The sequence below is a fragment of the Phoenix dactylifera genome, chromosome 2, assembly GCF_009389715.1.
Source record: "Phoenix dactylifera cultivar Barhee BC4 chromosome 2, palm_55x_up_171113_PBpolish2nd_filt_p, whole genome shotgun sequence".
NCBI classification, from domain to species: domain Eukaryota; kingdom Viridiplantae; phylum Streptophyta; class Magnoliopsida; order Arecales; family Arecaceae; genus Phoenix; species Phoenix dactylifera.
Genome location: NC_052393.1, coordinates 1,486,074 through 1,507,396, shown reverse-complemented (window position 1 = coordinate 1,507,396; position 21,323 = coordinate 1,486,074). Strand labels below are relative to the sequence as shown.

Genomic DNA, 21,323 nt, shown 5'->3' with positions numbered 1-21,323 from the left:
ACCCGACCCATATATTAAATGGGTTAAACGGGTCAGACATCTAAAATATATATCTGACCCAATTAGTAAACAGGTTAAACGGGTCAACCTATTTATGATCCGAACCTATTTAGGCCAAATCCAAACCTGTTTATGGCGGGTCGAACACGAGTTGGATTGGCGGATCGGGTTATATTTTGCCGCCACCTAACTGTACGTTCCCTAAGAAATTATGGCGTCAAAAAATTGATGTAGATAATACTTCCTTATATGAAAGCATTGATAAAAGTTTAATCATACTTGCGGCAAAACTGCTAATGCTAAAGGAGTCATTCATTCTGATATGGAAGATGAAGGGATGGACTGTTAGGAATGGATTAAAGCATGAATCAATTATAACCCTTCGGTCTTACGAAAATTACATTACTTTAGCATATAAGGGTATCAATTATAATTCTGATATGGATCCATGCTGGCCAATGGGCAACGCAGCTGCATGGATGTAAACTACACTTACGGCTATTCACCAGGTAGTATATACTAGGTTTTCTCTTTGAGGAGGGATTTTAAGCCTCACTCATTCTTGGAATTTTAATATACCGTTAAAATAAAGGTAGCAACTTTTATAGTATCCATTTTTTTATTTCCAAATTAGATCATGCGACGCAGATTTTGGTGAATAATAAGCTGGTAACTTTGATGATGATCATGGAAATAAATTGTTATAAGAATCATATGTTGAATATCTAAATTATTATTGTTTTACTTCATGTTCAAGCAAGCAAGTCTCATTCATGCAACTTGAGTGGGGTAAGGTTGTAGATAGACTCTAGCCAATCCTACTTCTAAATCTGGCAGCTTTAGTCTAACTCATCCCTATCCTGATTAGGGTTTCTCTAACCCAACTCAACTGAACCCAACCCAATCTTAAACTAAATTCCGTGCATCGCATTAATTAGGTTAGATCAAGTTGAATAAAAATTTTAAGATAAGGAAAAAAGTTTTAAGAAGTTTTTATGAGATTAATATTTCTAAGATGGAGACCTCAACCATTGATCAATCTGGATGCTGCGCTAACACATAAACTAAGAAGATAAAAATATACCTACATAATAAGTAGTCTATATAAAATATAAATATTATATATAACATACATGAAGTTTTATATATGCTCTTGTGAATTCAGAAAATAATGATATTAACATGATTTTAATTTTATTTATCTTTCTTTCAAGATAATTTTGATTTGGTGGTTCAAAAAATTAACTATCTAATTTATATGTACATCTATATCCATAAACTTAATATCCAATTTGTATCCATATCTATCTAAATAAAATATGAAGATAAAATTCAGTATTGGACTAATACTTGCATTTAGGGTTGTAACTTTCAATTTGAAACTGATTTGAAATTAATCTGGTCCAACTCAAACCAAAACTATTTAGATTATGTGCGGATTCAAACCCATGACCTGTCTGGAACTTGGATTGTATTTGGATCTTTAAATTCTCAATCCGAACCCAAACCATTTCAAAACTAGTATGTTGTATATCTCAAAACCCTTGTTGAATATAAGAATTTAGGTAAAATATAATCTTGGCGATATTTACATATTCAGTGTATGCGTATAATATGATTAGATAATTATTTTTAAATATGCATTATGATTTATGTTTGAATTATTCTTTACCCGATTTGATGTGAGAAATTTAATGACTTGATCAAATTAATATTAAATCTGATAACATGCAATTTCAAAGAAATTAGACTAGGTTTTGGATTCGAATTTTTTGATCTGGTTCAACTATGGGCTGGATTTGAGTCCTTGCAGCCCAACCCGGATCTATATCCGAACGGATATTGATCCGTATCGGATCCATTTTCAGCGGCCTGCCTCACCCACCATTCCTCGGCGTCTGCGCTCTCTCTCTCTCTCTCGGAAACCCTTGAATTCCATGTACGCATCTCTCTCTTTCTTGATCTTGTATATTAGAATGATCGTTTTGAGTCTCGCGTTCTCGATTGTTGTTTTACGTTTTGTTCGACTGCCTTGGATTTCATCCGATCCGAACATTTTTGATCTAATTCTTTCTTCAGTACTCTCCAGTGCCAGATCCATACAAGTGTAGTTTATGGATATTGGATTTCATCCGATCCGGGACATTTTTGATCTAATTCTTTCTTCAGTACTCTCCAGTGCCAGATCCATACAAGTGTAGTTAATGGATACGGATCTAGGGTTTCGATCTGCAGTTTTTTTGTATTTTCCCATGGGGGTTCTTGATTGCCACTCCAGGCATCGAGAATCTGGTTGATATTTGGATAATTTTGATGTTGATTCTGAGTACTGTTTTATGTTTATTATTTTTTCTTTCCAGAAATCGGAGATCATGGGGCATGAGTACAAAGATTACTCCAAGGTCTGACACTGTAACTTTACTAAGTTCCCTAGTAATTTTCGTGTTTCTTATATTTTATTTCAAGGATTTTGATGCTCCTTTGTGAATCCTGTGTTGAAATTTTGCTCAATAAATGGCTTATCAAAGTCCATTAGCTTCTATTCTGTATTCTTCGGTCTGTAGGTTTTATGTTAAGATGAGATTAATATTTATAATATATGGCGAGAGACATGATACATCGTTCGGTTGAAATTGCTTTTGTGGCTGAGCTGATTGTAATCACCAATTCAACACTTTGATGCACTGATGCAACCCAATTTAGATCAGATAAAAAGGGTTGTATTTTAGATGGCAGTTCGAGTTCGTATGCTAGCTACCAATTTTATTGCTGTTGGCAAAGGAACTGCATAAACATAACACTGTCTTTTGCTCTGATTACAAGCAATCCGCTTCAAACTTTACTTTCTGATCATTGTAAACTTGGGAGTCTACCAGCTTCCCTGTCCCCCCACCTCCCAAACCCTCCTGGCCTTCGGATAAATAACAAACAAGTGCCATTGTTACAATAAGAGAAACTATTACATTTCACACCACCCATCTGTCGGAATCTTGATCCCAGGCCCACAACCTACATGGTACTCTCCCTTAGAAGCCAGGATTGACAGTAAAAATGAACTTATAAGGGGGAAATGAGTATTGTATGTTTTACACAATATTATTTGGCATGAGAAATTGGAGCTGGAGCATAATTCAATGCTATAATTTAGTGACATTTGAATTTTAATCCTTACGCCATATAGACTCTGGTGAATATCTATAGGAGTCTAAATACCTGTCATTGTGTCAATAACTTACTCATAGATATCAGCATGTCCTTTGTAATATTTACCAAGTCAATTCCTTTAAATGAATTGCTGACATTTGAGAACAAGTTTGCTATGTGCAATAGCTATTCTTGATCATTCCGTTAGTCTGATGGTGCATCCCAAATATGCTGACCGACGGAGGAGTTCATGGGCCACGGCTGAATCGGGATGCCGTGGCTCCTCTTCGATGTTATTGGTCATGCAACTTTTCTTTATTCTCCAAATATAATTATTTTTCTTCATATTGAAAGATGAGGGGAAAGGCAAAACATTATGTTTCAGACGAACACTGCAAAAAAAAGAAAAAGAAAAAAAGAAAATAGGGAAAGAAGAGAAATAAAGGAGAAAAGAAAAGAAAAAGAAAATGATCTATAAAGGCTTTGACGTGCAACAGAATTCGAAAAGATTTCAAGATTTTTGAGGAGCAGTATTCGCAGTCGTAATAGAAGTTGTGGTTTTACGGATGGAAGGGACTATATGGAATATATTAAAACCCAAACCTACTCCAGGTTCAATATTTTGGAGGGTAATAACAAGAGACAGTAACCATGATAGATATTTTAAATCTATCATATATAGATTGTCCTGTAGTTGTCAAAGGTTACTAGTAAATGATGTGGTCTTGGACAACCAAATCAATCCATAACAATATCTCTCTCATTCAGACCCTCTCTTCAAGGATTCTGCAATCCCCTTGGAGAGACAGTAGGCAACGGACTGGATGGTGATCATAGGATTAATCCCAACAGCACTTGGGAGCACACTTCCGTTGCACACAAACAACCCCTGCGCCTCCCAACTCTCCCCCCTCTCATCCACCCCACCTTCCTCCTTGGTCGCTCCCATCCTGCAACTCCCCATCTGATGAGCAGAGCCATAGATGGTCCACAATTCTCTCCTAGACATTGGACCTCCCACCGCAGAAATCCCATCCAAAAACTCCAAGTCCTCCTCCTCGATCCCCTTGCATTTCATCCTTTGCTCGTCGCTCTGGTGCGTCCCCACTTCCACCGCACCTGCCGCCACCAAAATCCGCGGCGCCCTCCGCAGGCCCTCCCTCAAATTCTCCCCGTTTAACTCATCGAACCGATACTTCACCCTCCCCTCCCCCTCCACCGTACCCGAGCCGCGATCTCTTACCAATGCTAAGAGAAGCGCTGTACACCAGAGTTGTGCAGGATATCTTTAAAAAATATATATAATTTATGAATAATTTATTTGACAAATCTCATACTTTTTAGATGATCACAGTCTGATATATCAAAAATTATTATCTTTTCTAGTTCAAAGAGAGCCTTAGTGCAACAGTACGGTTGCTCCATTGTGACATGCAGGTCACGGGTTCGAATGTTGGGTAAGGCCGTGTTATCTAACCATCCTTAGACCTCATAATGGTGGAAGCCTCGTGCATTGAGCTGCCATTTTTATCATCTTTTCCTAGTTTAAATTTTTCCCAAGTCTATGAAAATTTTGTACACTTGCTTCTTGATTGCATGAGTTGAAACAAAGGAATAAGATTTCCTGGCAGGCCCTTCTCCTGCCTAATTTTGCTTTGCCAAGAAATTTGGCATCAACTTATACAAGGTTCTTGTCCGGTCGACTCTTTGTAATAAAGTTTGCTCAATTCCATGTTTTATGGGGAAAGGTTTGGATGATGGTGATGTCAACCGTATACTGTTGATCAGTAGGTTAAACATTTTTACAATTTTATCTTGCTATTTGTGGTGAATTATCGTTTCCTTTGCTCACTCGCGTTTCACTTTTAGAACATTAAAAATTTCATAATTGGGTTGAGCAATTTCAGGCTCCTTGATTAACTTTGATCTGATAATATGAACCGATACTTGAGGCTTTTGACAGAAAACTAAAAGAAAAGTAGAGGCTGTGTTCTCTATTTGTTTTCAGATGGAACTAAAATATTTGCTTGTCAAGCAGAATTTCTACCATCTAAGAAGTGCCATCTTCTGTTTTGGTTATGTTCAATAAATTAGTTTTTTTTGGGGTTCGTTTCCTTCGTTCTCAAATGCTGTGCTTAGTAGTAGTCCAGCTTGTGCGTTGAGCTGCTTGATTGTTGCAAGTTGGGAAATGAATTATGTGGCCAGAACAAAAGCTTGGATATTTGGGTCCTTGAAGCATAGGTAACTTTATCCGGCTAGCACTAAAGATCATGGTGCATTCATTTGTAGACAGTGCAATAAAACATATTTTGAGATTTGCCTATATGTGATTTATTTGATGTAACATTGTAGAATAAAGCATATTACACTTCAGCAATATAAGACAGCATCTATGAAGGCTTCCTTGATCAAAATATATTGCAATAATCTTACTGAAACACATTTAAACTTATGCTAATTTCATTTGTTACTTTTCCCTTGAGATGGTAATCCAGTATGTTTTGCTACACAGGAATCTTGCCCTTCAGTGAAGAACATTCTACTTTTAGACTCTGAAGGGAAGCGTGTGGCTGTCAAATACTTCTCAGATGATTGGCCTACTCACAGTGCAAAGCTAGCATTTGAGAAATCTGTGTTTGCTAAAACTCTGAAGACAAATGCACGCTCGGAAGGTGATACATATCCAATTTGATGCTTCAGAATTGGATTAGATTGATATATGCATTCCTCTGCCACAATCGCAATTAAGCATGTCAATGTTGTTATGTACATGATCCAAAACTATCGCGGTGGTTTAAATGTACTTTTGAATGTGGTTGCTTAACAATTGGCTTGTACAAGTTGCACGAGACCTTAGGTAATCATTATATTACTGAGTTTAACTCATGCTGAGAATCAAAATTCATAAAACATATCCCATTTGACATTGCCAGATTAAAACCATTTCCCTTGATATTGTGTGAATATTATTTTTTTAAATGGTAATACAAGCAAAAAAAGTAATCTTGTAGATTCTAAGTGCATAAATAATCTTGTTGTTTTCATTCTTGCTCCTTATACCAACAATTCAAGTAGTTCAAATCATGCCTATCCCCTTATACTAATGAAGGGCTGCTACACAATTCGATATAAAATGTATTAACAGTGGACATGCTGAGGTTAATGCGTTGATCTTTTTTTATTACATATATCATTTTTAGGTAGACAGAGTGTAACTTTTGGCAATCTCTAAAATTTAGCATCCTAAGTATCTACTTATTGCTGGTTGATATGTGCTTAAGTAATCTACTCTACAAGCTAAAATTACACGATTGTTTTTGCATATTTGGAACAGAAAGAAGTTTAAAATAAATTGGCAGATGCATAATTATGCCGTATGCTATATATTATAATTGCAATGCATGTGCTGCTAGTATGATAGGAAGCTTATGTGTCAGGCATTGCAGGAAACTCATGGATGTCTTACAATGATTGCAGCCTTTATGCAATGTAGAACAATGGTTTCTGCATTTTTTTATAATCAACATTGTTTGCTTTCTCAATTGATTGCGCTTTTAGAACTTCATGGAACTCCCCCAACTCATCCATGCCCCCACCCCTCCCCCCCAAGCCCCCAACCCTAAAAGAAAAAACGAACCCCAAGAAGAGCTATGAAATGCATAGGTTTAAAGTGGGATTGCATTGGTATGCATCAATATCACTATGAATCATCACAATATCATCTGCATGGTTAGTGATTAAAGGGATGAATGATTAATGTACTCCTTCAGTGTATGAGTACATATACGAGAAGTACTGTATGTTCAGATTTACTGATAGAGCTGGTGGACGTAAGGAGAACAAATGATTAAGCCAGCTGATCTGTTGAACTATGAATTCTGATCTGTTCATATGTAACACAAGTAGTTGTTGTTACTTTTTCCAAAGTAAATATTTTCTCTTCATAATCCTAATCATTGATGTAATTCTGGTGTCTATGCAAGGAGCTGAAGAAGTCATCTTACGAAAGACTCCCAAACTATGTTTTCTTCATGCTCTTGATGAAATTATATTTAGGAAACTGTAATAGCCATACTTTTGATTTTTGGTGCTGGCCTCTAAAATGCCTTTGATATGACATACTTAGTCTTTACAAATGATACTTTACAGTCTGGAAGCATTGTGTGAAAACTTCAGATTGGTGTTTGCTGTATTCTGCTATAATTTCTACCTTTTCAACGAGATTACCTGGGGCCTGATATTCACAGTGCTGCATTATATGGATATTGTTTGTCATATGCAGTGGAGATAACAATGTTTGACGGTTATGTTGTTGTCTATAAGTTTGTTCATGACCTGCACTTTTTTGTCACCGCGGGAGATGATGAGAATGAGCTCATCTTAGCATCTGTTCTTCAGGGCTTCTGTGATGCAGTTGGACTTCTTCTCAGGTCTGTTTGCTTATTACTTGTTGTATATCCTGGTTTTGATTCTTTTGCCAATTTTATCATGGTTTGAAAGCCCTTTTTCCAGGAACGACGTAGAGAAGAGGACTGCTCTTGAGAACTTGGATTTGATACTTCTTTGCATTGATGAAATTGTTGATGGAGGGTATGGATGTTATGCTTTGAGACCTTGTTACTTTGTATAGTTTTACATCTGTTTCTGGTTTGTAAGGAAAGTGAACTAAATAAAGGGCATGATAGAAGTTAAGCATTGACACAGATTGTTTCATGGAAAGAGCATGGTTTCTTGATGCGATTACTGTCCTTACAACTAATTCTTGGGGAGGGTTTGGTTTCCATGGAAAGATTAGTTGGCTGTTTCTGGTTTACTGCTTTACATAGATTACTTGTTCCAGTTAGCAGATATTAGCTTGGGCACCATATGATGGAAGTTGTTGTTCAGTGGCAATTTTGTTCAATTTACCTAGGTTGATTTTGCAAAATTAAGGTTGGGATCAAACCTCTATTAGCTGTGAATGAATTTCTTGGCTGTCAAATGGCTAAGATGGTGATGTGTTCATAGTACCGAGGAATGCTATACCAGTCAGTATTGGTGCGTGCCGACCCGTATCATACTAGTACTAAATTGGTGTGCAGTACAGGGGGTATACCAAGTATTGGTATGCCTAACCGGCCCCCATGTTGGGCATACTGACAGTAATAGATTGATACCACTATAGGGTCTGGCACCGAGATAGCATACCTTGGTTGATATTGAGTAGTTGCAAATTTCTACTAGGGTATGTATCTGCTTTGTATTCTCTCTGGAAACTCATTCATGTACCTGCTTTCTGAGTGACTCCTTATTCTATATTATTTGAGAAACCCACAGCCCTTACAGCTGTGACAGAGTCCGCTCCTGCTTTAGGTAAGTAAGGCTTCATCTCCACCAATTTAACTAGCCACCTCTTTTCCTCCAGGAGTTTCCTAATCCCTCTCTCCCTCTCTCTCTTAAATGATAAACTGCCGCTGTGGCTTTGCCCACAGAAAATGCTCTGTCATCTATTGAGTTTCCTGAAACATTCCTCACAAATCATCCTGTTCTTGGTAAGCAGAATAACCATAGAAAATAGGCCAAATCGAGACCTATTTTACTTGCTCATGGTGGATAGTATTATGCATTCATGTCCAAAGAACTATATATTTGAATAGATAACACACATGTGATTGTAAACTAAATTGATAATAAAAGATTGATTTTATAGCTTATCGCATTATCCTTGTTACATCAATCTTGAAACCGTTAAGCATATGAGTAGTGTTTAGACTCAGGTTTTTCTGCACAATTTCAGGATTATCTTGGAAACAGATGCAAACACCATTGCTGGAAAGGTTGCCGCCAATGCTGTTGATGGTGCTGTTCCATTTTCTGAGCAGGTAATTTGTTTGATCAGTTCGGAGAATTGATCCATCATTTCTTGTATTCTGAACCCTACTCTAATTCAGTATTTTCTACACTTACATGAAATGCTTTGTGTTTTGCCTGATCTTCCCCTGCCAGACGATAACTCAAGCTCTCGCTACAGCAAGAGAGCATCTAGCAAGATCTCTTCTGAAATGATGGGTCAGCATTTTCCTGTTCTTTTTTATCCCTTGGATTGTATTAGTTGTATTGTATTCCATATACTCATATATATATTTTGTATTTTTTTCCTGGCTCTGGTTGAACATGTTTTTCATTATTCTTATGAGCCTATATCTAGAACTGCTTCAATATTAGTGTTTAAATTGAAGCATGTAATGAACATTGTGGAAAGTTTAGATATGGCTAGAGATCTAATATGTGGGAATTTCTAAACATATGAAGAGAAGAATGGTAACTTTCTTGCACCAATGATGCTATAATTATTTTGGTTCGGAGAAACTTATTTTTCAAACATAATGAGGTATTCTTGAAAAGCTCTTTATCAAAATAAAATTGCAGAACTCAAATAGATGATGAACTTTCTCTTGGAAGCTTGGGGGTCGGTTCCTTCAGCTTTGTATAGTCTAGTTCCTAGCAGTAAATCTGTATACCAGGAGCATAGTCAATACTCAAATTTGTGCTATAAATGATGATGATAGGTCTCCATCAATGAATTTCTTGTTGCGACGTTTAAAATGGTAATCTTTGATGTTTAGTGAGTTAAGTCTTAATATATCTAGAGACCAGGAATTGACATTAAAGTTTGCTGCTAAATTAAAAAGAATTAAATTGAAGAGGTGCATATGGTCTAACATGAAGGATATCATATATGTGGTATGCCATTTATAGGTTGTAATTTGACTTGCGAAGGTTTGTAAAGGATGTTCTAGTGTTGACTAAGATGGATCATGGGTCAGAGGAAAGTTCTAGGTAATGATGTGTTTGTAGTGATGCATCCTGTGGGTGAATTATACATTGTTTTGGACATATCTTTTTCACTTTGTATATAAGCTATGTATACCCTTTAGATATGTCATGAAGGGGTAGAAACTTGTGTTCTTAGACATGCCGTACCAATGAACTGATCTCAATCGTATAGATTGTAACAGCTTAATGGCCACATGAGAATCAGAGTAAGCCAGGCTGAAGAGATTGAACTCGTTGCCTCTTTGTAATGCTGGGTATGCCTCTATGGAAGCCAATTGGGAGTGGACTGACATGATAACAAACTGACATATTATTTCAAGAGAACTCGGTAGGCAAAATTTCTACATTCTTTGGGAATTGAATCAAGTCTAAAATCAGCTTGCAAAGTTTCGAAGGGGATCTTTTAAATTCAGCTTAGACCGGAGAAAATGCTCCATATAGTAATTTTTTTCATTACGAGTAATTGCTTGTTGATTCATATCGTGGGTGTACCTGTGATTGTTTAGGACCTCCTCTGTTTTCCAGGTTTTATGCCGTCTGAAGAGCAAAGAGAAAAAGCAAAATCATAATTTTGTCATGTAACAAAATCATAATTTTGTTATGTTTTTGTGAAATTACTTAGGAAGAAGAACGGCTGTGACACCGTAGCAGCCAAAACTCTTTCGAGAGTTGATATGGTTCTTATCATCCACCTTGCCTCGGCAAATATTATAAATGAATCAAATGCTGCCCAGATTAGGGTGTTATCCAAAGTCATGTTTCAGAGGAAAATGAAACACCAAGAAGACAGATTATGCCAAGGGGCATTTGAAATTGCAATTGGTTTTTCAAAGTTTCTAAAGTAACCCTTCAAAAATTTGACTAAAACCGACAGGAGAAAATGTCCTTTTAGAAAATTTATGTTACCTATTTGGAATTGCATGTTGATTCATGGTGTGGGTGTGCTGAGCTTGTTTAGGAATTCCTGCAGTGTCTTGGTATACTTGATTTTACGCTCTCCAAACGGAAATGGAGAACAATATATGACATGTTTGTTTATACTGCTGTGTTTTCTCAAAATTAATGACTTAGTCCCAGAACTGCCACATTATTGTCATATTTATGAGGGCCACAACAGTATGAACTGCAATCACCTTCATAGCAGTTGGAACTCCTTTAGCAGTTCGACCGCTTCCGACTTGAACGTTATGATGAACGGCATGCATGCCCAAGTTGTGGTGATTTGTAAGATCGCAGCCCAACAGGTCATGAAAACGTTGGTAATGGTGGAAGGCCGAGGACAGATTGCATTGGGGCATTTACAAATACAGTTGCTGTGTGGAAGACAGCAATCTACATAATGGAGACAGATTACTTTGAAAAAAAGAGAACACAAAAAAGTTCACAGACTGTCGTTTAGCCCTCTCCCAAATACAAAACCAGCTTGTTTAAGTTGTGGCAGCATAACTTCTTAAAAAAATACATAAACGAAAGTTCATGGAATGGTAGGTAAGCCTCTCCCAAATACTCTCTAATTCTCCAAATCTTGGTAAAGGTGAGATTCAATTCCTGATCACTAAGTTCAAGTACGAAGAGCTTCACCGACTTGATAAATTGATTAACTCAATATATTTAGTTAATATCTTCTTATATAATAACAGAGTAGTGCATAAGGATTGATTTTGACACTTTTTAGGTAATATGAGTAATAATCTAAAAGATTAGATATGTTTTACAACCTTAGAAAAATGATAGGGTGGGTAGAATGAAGACCACAACAGTAAAAACTACAATTACAAAGGCAACAACCACTAGACCTATGCTTTTACAGCCGTGGCAGCTCCCATCCGTATAATGCGACTTCATCCATCACGATGCTTTCTTTTTTAGCCATCAGGCTTTCCTGAACAAATAGATAGTGAATCTAATGCATAACGAAACCACCGCGATCCCATAGATCACGTACCAACCTACAATGAAAGTGCGGAGAAGGGGGAGAGACACCGGGCACATTACCAATTTTACTCGTCTTACCATGGGGTCACCGGGAGAGACTCGAGCTCATGCAATACCATTCTCCATGTTAATCGCTTGTGATCCACAACACCCTTGCTTCATGCCTAAAACTGTAATTTTATGAGCAGGTGGTAAAGTGAAGCAGAAACCTAATAAAGTCAACTGTACTTTAGTACTTCATAATTTCTGAGCCGGCCAATTTTTATGTCTCATGATTCATCATTGTTCAGTGTCTAACTTAGGATTATCTTCAATACCTTTTTTTTAATTAGTTGGGCGGCCTTTTTTTTTTCTTATTTTTCTTTCTTTTTTTGAGGAAAAGAAAAACTAGATCACCTAAATTTGTTTTAAAAAAATAATATATAAATTGATAAATCTACATAAAAAGAGAACTAAAAAGAAAATCTAGATTTTAGACTGGTTTAGCTCCCAACAATTATATTCTTCAACTCCGAAGGTTAATAAGGCATGGGAATCTCTATCTATCAAATACCTACGGAGGGATATTTTAAAACAAAGAATGGATAATGGCGAGTACGGATTTTAAAACATGAATAATGATGATTACGGATTTCAAAGTATGAATAATGCCAAGTACAGGTTTCAAAGCATGAATAATGGCAATTACGGATGCCCCTGCCTCTGCGGGGCACGTGCGGCACCCAGTGCCCACATGGGGGCCACATGAGGGGGGAACATGGGACTTTCCTACTAGATATTGTCTTGTTCTGGGGCCCGCACGCGCCGCTGAGACTTCTCTCCGATTTTGTTTTCCATCCAAAATGCATCTGCAGGATATGGAGACACCCGCCTCATATGCCTAGGATCTGGAACTATTGGGCCTCACACCTTTCCCGCCATCGGACAAGAGCCATCCTCGGCTCGGATATTTTTTAACTCTAAAAGTTGACAAGGCACGGGAATCTTTATCCATCGGATAATTATGGTGGGATATTTTTTACTTTGTTCCAAACTTTTAAGAAATCTAGATGGTGATTCTGACCGGACCAATCATTGAATAATGTATCATGCCTCTTGTAGCTACTAATTATACTGCACCATGCTTGTTAAGAAAGATTGTTTCATCTCTTTCCTTTCAACAAGCCTAGCAATTGATGCAAATAACATTAGAATTAAAAGATTCTTTCATCTCTTTCCTTCCAACAAGCTCAGCAAATTGTTACAAATAACATTAGAATTAAAAATAATAAAGGTTTGGGCTGATTTAGAAAAACATCTACACCTCCAATATAAGCACAAGTGTTCAAAGGTTGATTGTGGATGAAGAGTTCTAAATGACAAGCAAATTTACTTCCATATGGTGGAGAAAAAATAGCACTTTGAGAAGAGATGATCCATTGTTTCACTCAGAAGATGGTAAAGTACACATCCACCCATATATTTGTTCATTTTCCTCCCAAGATTATCCATAGTATTTGGTTCGTTTTTTCCAACACAGCCGTAAGAAACATCTGATTTTTAGTGGGACAATGAGATTCTAAATTGAAAGTCGTTTATTTACTGCAGATCATACGATAAAATCAAACAATTAAATTCAAAACAAAATATTCATCTCTCTCTCTCTCTCTCTCTCTCTCTCTCTCTCTCTCTAAGATAAAAAGAAAAAAGTATAACTCTAACTGAAATTCCGAAGCCTCGATAACGTCTAGCGCAAATTAGGGGTAATCCAAACAGGTGGCGACCAAAGCTCGCAGGAAGCAATAGGGGGGCATGGCGATGGCCGTATGCTATCATCTTCTATGCTGCATCTGCGTGAATCATGTCCTCGGATGTGGCCATGCACGTAGCCCAGCAAGTCGTCGGTGAAGTAGATGCAATTTCCTCTGCATCCAGGAATATCGGCGGAGGACAGGGAGAAGGAATGGTTTTTTCCCAGGAACAATGCTCGGTCGCCCAAACTCTTCACCATCGAGCGCTTGGGCTTTCCCTTCAGATCGAGCAGCTTGCAAACGTCAAAACAACAGGTCTTGCAACCGGGCCGGGCGTCCAAATCATATTCATGCCGGACGGCCAACAAGAGCTCGCCACCGGACTCCACCAGGTAGTTCTTGTACCAGATTGAGGCGGACAAGCCACCCATGACGTCGGTCGCTTTGGCATCGGCGGAGGGATCAGCATCCACCGCCGCAAGTTTTCCGGCGCGGTCGAAAGAATAAAACAGCCCGTTGCAGCAAGCGATATCAAGTGTAGGCGCTCTTCGAACGATGACGGTCCAATTCGCGTCCCCAGGCCTCCAGAGCATGATATCGCCTGTTAAACCGAGAAGGGCCATGGCGGTCCAAGGAACACCTGCATGCGGACTCGAGGATAGAACGATCTTTCCAATGCAGTAGTCGCGCATCCATGTTGAGCAACGGACCTCCTCGCGGCCGGTTCGGTATCGAACACGGTACTCGTCCCGACGTTTAGAAGCTTGGTCCACGCAGTCGAGGGTCGTTATGGCCGGGAGGTCGATCCGAGCTCTGGTGAGTGGATTGAAGAGGAAAACGTCGGGGCTGCGGTCGACGAAGGCCAGCCAGCCATGGGAGGAGCCGCAGCACCGCTTCTGGAGGGTTTCCGGGAGCTGGATCCAGTGGGTTTTTTTGGTGGAGAGGCTGTAGAAGCCTCGATTCGCACTGTTGACGGTGTTGGGACGGATGTTGGGACGGATCAGCAGTAGCTGCTGGAGAGGGAGATGGCGGGGCTCGGCTGCTGCTGCGCGTCGCCACCAGACGCAGACGGATCGGAACCGGATGTAGTCGGAGTTTTTGGTGAGGAAAGTGGAGATGAGCGAGAGCACGTCCAGAGGAAGGTCCTCGGACCAGCAACCCATCTCTAACTCTTTTCGGGACGCAGAAGATCGATGAACAAGGATCGAGCTTGTAGTTTGAGGGAGGAAGGAAGGGTTGGGGTTGGGGTTATATATATTAGCGAAACACCATCCGATCTCAAGCCACGTAACATGGAGTGATAAGATTGAGGGCTTGAGAATCGGAACAAACACCCATCCAAAACGTTGGGATAAGCTCGGATTTCCTCTCCTTGGGTCACCGACTCCTTGTAGAATTGGGAAGACAAAAAAAGACGGTTTCTTCAGCTAACTACAAGAGAAACAACTAGTATCAAATCCAAACCACTTCCAGCCTGACTCATGAAGTTCGTCACAGCTGGACAGCCTTATCATCCAGAAAGGCTCCTTGAAGTTATTATAGTTTATCCAGAAAGCCTTCTCATCACTAACTCATTTACAAATACAGTTGGGGCACGGTTATTGTCCTATACGTTGAAAACAAAAAAAAGTTCGCCAACTGGGGTTAGCCTTCTCCCAAATACAAATCCAGCTTCATTTAAGTTGTTGCAGCATAACTTCTTGAAAAAATACATAAACGAAATTCATGGAATGGTAGGTAGGCCTCTCCCAAATACTCTCTAATTCTTCAAAATCTTGGCAAATCCTTATGGACTTAGATACAGTTGCTGAGTTGCTAGTCTCACTGGCTACTCTATTAGCTTTACAGTCTCTTAGTCGTAGCAAGATCTATAGCTGCTGGTGCAAAGTCTATTTTGTTTGAGATCATAACCTGACAAATTCCAGTATTTTTGTTCAATTATTTCACTCAAGAAGGGGCGCTTAGAAATTCACTTTTGATGGCGCACCTTCATGAAACATTTCATTAGAATATTAGCAAGTAAAAGTAATTGCGAACTTTTTTATATTTAAATGCATTTCTGCCAAGATGCAAAGGTAATGTACCAGTTGGTGAATCTCATGGATTGTGAATTGTTGGGACAGCTTGGAGAATATGCTTTTACTTTGTTTTGCTGCTAGTAGATTCCTTTAATTTCTCCGCAAACCATGCAAAATTTTAATGTTCAATAGATTCTCTTATAATCGTGAACTAAAAAAGCAGTTCCTGCTATTCTTGCACTTCCAAAATTTTTATGGTGCTACAGATTCTCTCCATCCCCCACTCTCTTTTTTTTCTTTAAATATCAAGTCAAAGAGGCAGATCCCAATCAGCTGCCCCCCAACCAAGAAAAGGCCAGAGCTGATATGACTTAGGTCCTGTTTGGGGAAGCTGTTGGCAGTGAAGCTGTTGTAAATAGAGCTGTTGAAAATAGAGCTATTGGAAGTAGAACTTTTTATAAAAAGCTGTTTGCTGTTTGGTAACTACATTTCTAAAGTGCTGTGGCGCTTTAACATTTGTTTGGTAAACAATCTGAGAAAGTACTTTTATATGGCAAAATAACCATAAAGGACATTATTAGTATTATACAACAGAGCATAATAAAATATAATATATATTAATACATAAATATATGATATAGTATAATATTAATGTAATATAATATAATATTATTATAATATAGTACTATAACATTATATACTATAGGATAATAATTTAATATAATATTAAATTATTTAACATAACATATCAATGTATTATGATATAATATAATATTATATTATATTTATAGTATAATACAATAATAAATGTATAAAATATTATAATTATTAGTGTAAATTAATTTTTTACTCTTCTGATGACCATTTATCTCTCTAACAAATTTTCTAGCTAAATGATAAAATTGGTTAAATAATTACTAATATATTTATTTATTTATTATTTTATTTCATTAAAATATTTTTATTTGTTACCTTATTAATTTATTTATTCATTCATTTATATACATATTTATTTATTTATTTATTTTTTCTTTTTTTCTTTTTCATCCTTTTTTTCTTCTCTTTTTTTTCTTTTCTTTTCTTTTTTTTCTTTTCTTTTTTCTTCTCTTCTTCTCCTTCCTTCCTCTCTTTCCTTCTTCTCCTTTCTACTCCTCCCGCGAGGCCGGTGGCGCCGGAAGGGGGCCGAGCCATGGGAGGGGGCCGGGACGGCGGGCCGCGGCGGCCGTGGGAGGGGGCTCGAGAGGGGACTGGGACGGCGGGCCGCGGCAACTGCGGGGCGGGGAGGGAGGGCGGGAGTGTGCTGGGACGGCGGGCTACAGCGCTTGCCGGGGAGGCGGCGGCCATGGCTGCCTCTTCCTCCCATTCCTCTTTTTTTTGTTTGTTTTGCTTCCCACCGCCCGACGGTTGTGGTGGGTCGCAGCGGCGAGTCGGACGTCCGTGCCGGCTCGTCGGGGTGACATGCCGAAGTGGCTGCTGGGGAGGCGGCCATGGGTGGTGGCCGGTGTGGTAGCTGCCTCCCAAAACAAAAAAAAAGGGCCGACGGCGTGAGAAGAAGAAGGAGATAGAGAGGGAGAGAGAGAGGGAAGGGTGAGAGAGGAAGAGGCGGTGGGATGGAAGATTTTGGAAGAAAAAAGGAGCTTTTAAATAGGGGTATTTTTGTCAAAAATACAGCTTTTCGATAAAGCTGAAAACAACGTTTTCGGAAAACTTCAAATTGGAGCTTCTTCCCAAAAGCTGTTTTCAGCTTTCCGAAATTTTTACCAAACACCATTTTTTAACAGAAAGTATTTTTGGAGGGCCAGAAAGTGCTTTTTGGCCCTTCAAAAGCTCCCCCAAATAGGGCCTTAGCTTTCAAGGTTCTCCTCCGTCTCAAAAGTAAACATTTACTAGATTTACCAAGGTGTTGAAAGGAAACAAGCCATGAAGTGGCGAGGTCGGCTCGGTCTTTGGCGGGCTAAGGTCTGCCTCTGGTCGAGGTCGGCTCGACCGTCAGGGGGTTTGAGGTCGGCCTGGCCTCTGGCTGAGGTCGGCTCGGCTCTTGACGGGGCCAAGGTCTGCCTGGCTCTTGGTCTGCTCGGCTGGAATTGGGTGACTTCATGCCGAAGTAGGACAATCCATTTTGCCTCCCATCATAATTCATGCTTAAAAATATAATTTTCACGAGCAAAGGTATAGTGAAGCAAAAATCTAGTAGTGTCGACTTTGCTTTAGCACATTAAAATTTTTAAGCTGGCGAATAATTATGTCCATCATTATGCAATTTTTATCTTAGGATTGTCTTTTGTACCTTTTTGTAAATTAGTTGGATGACCTTTTTTTGTAAGGAAAAAAGAGGCTAAGCCATCCACATTTTATTCAAAATATTGTACAGATTGATAAATATACATAAGAAGGGAACAAAAAAGAAAATGCAGATTTCAGAATGGTTTCAGCCCCCAATAATTATATTTTTTGTCACGCCTCGAATCCGGATTATGACACGGCCGTACTATTGCAATCTTATGCACACAATAACACGAAGCCACTTAAAATTTCATAACAAAAATAAATAGTTTCATTTGCTAATGTCATAACATTATTCATGAAATTGGAACAGTACAAAGCTTCTAAAATTTGATTATTACATAACATTTTCAGTTACCCCAACCCTGAATAACACCAAGCTCCCTGCTCCTAGAAGTCTTATTCATCTGTTTGAAAAAAAATAGATAAAAAGATATGAGCTACACAGTTCAATAAGTAACAAAGTACTATCTTATTGGATCAAACATAATTATGCCAGTGCAGTGTTTAAGAAGCTAACAGTTATGGCAAAATAAAGCATTTTATAGATGATATACACAAATCAGGTAATAATAAAGCAATGCATGTTCCATCAATGAAAACTCATAAATATGAATATGCATCATATAAAATTTTTGCTATTATTCATGCTTTGAAATCCATACTTGCCATTATTCATGCTTTGAAATCCGTAATTGCCATTATTCATGCTTTGAAATCTGTACTTGGCATTATTCATGCTTTGAAATAGTAATCACCATTATTAATGTTTTGAAATCTGTACTTGCCATCATCCATACTTTGAAATCCGTAGTTGCTATTATTCATACTTCAAAAACCGTGCTCTCAGAAGGTAATGCAGCTATGGTCACTATTATTACCCGTGACAGGGCCGTAATCTTTACCAACTACTATTATCCGTTGGCAGGGCCATATGCCGTGCTATTATAATCCGCTGACGAGGGCCATAATCTTTGCCAACTATTATTCCTCGTTGGAAGGGTCTATACCAAGCTATTATAATCCGCTGGCGAGGGCCCTAATCTTTGCCAACTATTATTCTCCGTTGGCAGGGTCTACACCAAGCTATTATAATCCGTTGGCGAGGGCCGTACACTGAGCTATTATAACCCGCTGGCGAGGGCCGTACATGGTAATATGAGAGTTTATAGATCATTATTCTTTTTCATAAATCATTATTTTTTTATAAATCATTATTCTTTTTCATAAATCATATCTTCATATATAGGTTGAAAAGTGACAAATGGCATCATTATGCATAAAATTCATGATCATGCCACAAATATCATTTCCATGCAATCTATCATAATTCTAATTCATACCCAATCATATATTCACGAAGGAATGCTATTTGATCAAATTCATGAATCACATGCAATCATATACTTGATCCTAATTTTGAGAAAATACATCTTATCAATACAATTTCTTTATTTCATACTTCCAATTAAACAGTAATTTGAAATCAATAAGATTGTGCCAGGGTTACTTACCTCAATTCGCTCACCAATTTCTAGGTTTAGATGATAATTCTTCAACACCTAGCAGTATCATAAACAATTATATTATTTGTTACTTGCTCATTCAATTTCCTATTAATTTATTTAACCTTTATTCTACTTCTTCTACTGCTTTTCCACTTCTAATTATTATATCTTATTTCTATATAATCACCCCTTTCCTTAATTTAAATTCTTTAATATTATTTTAATTTTTCATAACTTACAGCCCATCCCAAGAACTCATATTTCATTTCCAGGCGCATGACCCAATTATAAACTAATCCTTTATTTAGGCCCATGGCCTGATTAAATTTCTGATTCAGGTACTAGGCTTATCTATATTCAGGCCCATGGGCTGATTCAATTTCTGGTTCAGATCTAATCAAATTTCTGGTTTAGGTCTGACCCAATTTCTAATTCAGGTCTAATCAATTTTGTGGTTTAGGTCTGATCCAATTTTTGGTTCAGATCTGACCCAATTGTCTTCTCTGGGCTCGTTTGCATTTAGGCCCAGAACTTAATTAAATTTCTGGAATAAGCCCTTGGCCTGATTCAATCACTAAGCCCATTTATATTCAGGTCTCATAACTTAATTAGCTAATTTACAATTAGACCCTATTAGTTTTAGCTAATTTAAAGGGGAACCTTGACTCAGCCCATATCGCTTATATTTAATTTAACCCTTCTAATTCAGGTTTGGGCTCTTCAGGCCTAGTAGTTTTTGAGTTCACAACTACTTGGCTCAGACCGAGCCCAATCTGATTATAGGTCTATTTTAATAATTCGGCCCGTGGCCTATTGAGGTCCTTTCTTCCACACTAAGGGTTTTTTTGGTTTTAGATTGGGTTATTGGGCCTTCAATCCAATAACCCAATTTCACATTTAGGTGCAACTATGGTCCATATAATTTCTCCTTTAAAATAGCCCGGCCCACCTTTTTTTTCTTTCTTTCTTTCTTTTCTTTTCTTTTCCTTTTCTTTCTTTTCTTTTCTTTTTCTTTTCTTCTCTTCTTCTTTTTTCCTTCCCGAAACTTCTTCTCCTTCTTTCTTCTTTCTTCTTTCTTCTCCTCCTCTTCTCTTCTCCCGACTTCTTCTCCTCCCTCTTCTTTCTTCTCTTGTGAAGCGAGGAGGGCGAGCTTGTCTGAATGCTCGGGAGGAACGGGCAGCGGCCGGCCTACGGTGCCCACGGTCGCGCCTACGGTCGTGCCGCAGTCGTGCCCGTAGCCGTGCCCATGGCTGTGTCCGGGGCCGCATCGGCATCCCGTGGCCAGCGACCCGCGGCCTGCGGCCGAGGCCGACGGTCGGCGCCCGCGGTTGCGGCTACGGATCAACCACCGGTAAGCTTTTTTTGTTTTGTTTTTTCTTCCTATTCTTCCTCTTCTTCTCTTTTGTTTTTAATTCTTTCCTTTTCCTATTTTTGTTTCATGGGTAGGCTAGATCTAATCTAACATAGCACGAATAAAGGGATCAAGAGCTTACCTAGCTCTAAGAGGGAGATGGAAAACTTCTTCCAGCAGCTTGGGCTGCTACCTCCGGCAACTCAGCAGCTCGGCAGTAGCGTCTAGCTGAGAGCACTCCCTCTGACGGATCGGTGGTGGATCCAAGTGGTCTGCCGTCCCTGGAAGAAAAGAAGAGAGGAAGGCGGTGAGAGAGATGATGAAGCCCCTCGATGAGGGATATGTAGGTTTTCCTAACCCTCTGCGGGAAGAAACGAAGAAGTGGTCATGGCTTGTTCACCGCCGCGATGCTCGCGGCGGTTGTGCGGGATCTGCGGCCACTCAAGAGGTCGCGACGTCTTCGCCCTCGTAACGTACGCTGGAGTCGGCTGGGCCTGCCGGCTTCAGCCCTTTTTGGGGGCCTATTCTCACATTCTCC

The 21,323-nt window shown here is 38.8% G+C and overlaps 2 protein-coding genes across 3 annotated transcripts; one reads left to right on the top strand and one right to left on the bottom strand.

Moving 5' to 3' along the window:
- Positions 1-1,825: 1,825 nt before the first annotated feature.
- Positions 1,826-9,462, top strand: LOC103717592 (coatomer subunit zeta-2). 2 transcript variants are annotated; one of them, XM_008806038.4, is made up of 7 exons: positions 1,826-1,939; positions 2,361-2,402; positions 5,657-5,816; positions 7,427-7,574; positions 7,657-7,734; positions 8,921-9,005; positions 9,130-9,462. In XM_008806038.4, exons 2-7 carry the CDS (start codon positions 2,373-2,375, stop codon positions 9,187-9,189), a joined length of 561 nt encoding a protein of 186 aa, XP_008804260.1. In that variant the 5' UTR covers positions 1,826-1,939; positions 2,361-2,372; the 3' UTR covers positions 9,190-9,462. The 2 variants fall into 2 exon arrangements, with proteins under 2 accessions (XP_008804260.1, XP_008804258.1); XM_008806036.4 differs by having other exon boundaries at positions 7,645-7,734.
- Positions 9,463-13,621: 4,159 nt separating this feature from the next.
- Positions 13,622-14,788, bottom strand: LOC120104509 (F-box protein SKIP23-like). The gene has a single exon (XM_039115760.1). The coding sequence runs from the start codon at positions 14,786-14,788 to the stop codon at positions 13,622-13,624; it is 1,167 nt and encodes a 388-aa protein (XP_038971688.1).
- Between the last annotated feature and the right edge of the window lie 6,535 nt (positions 14,789-21,323).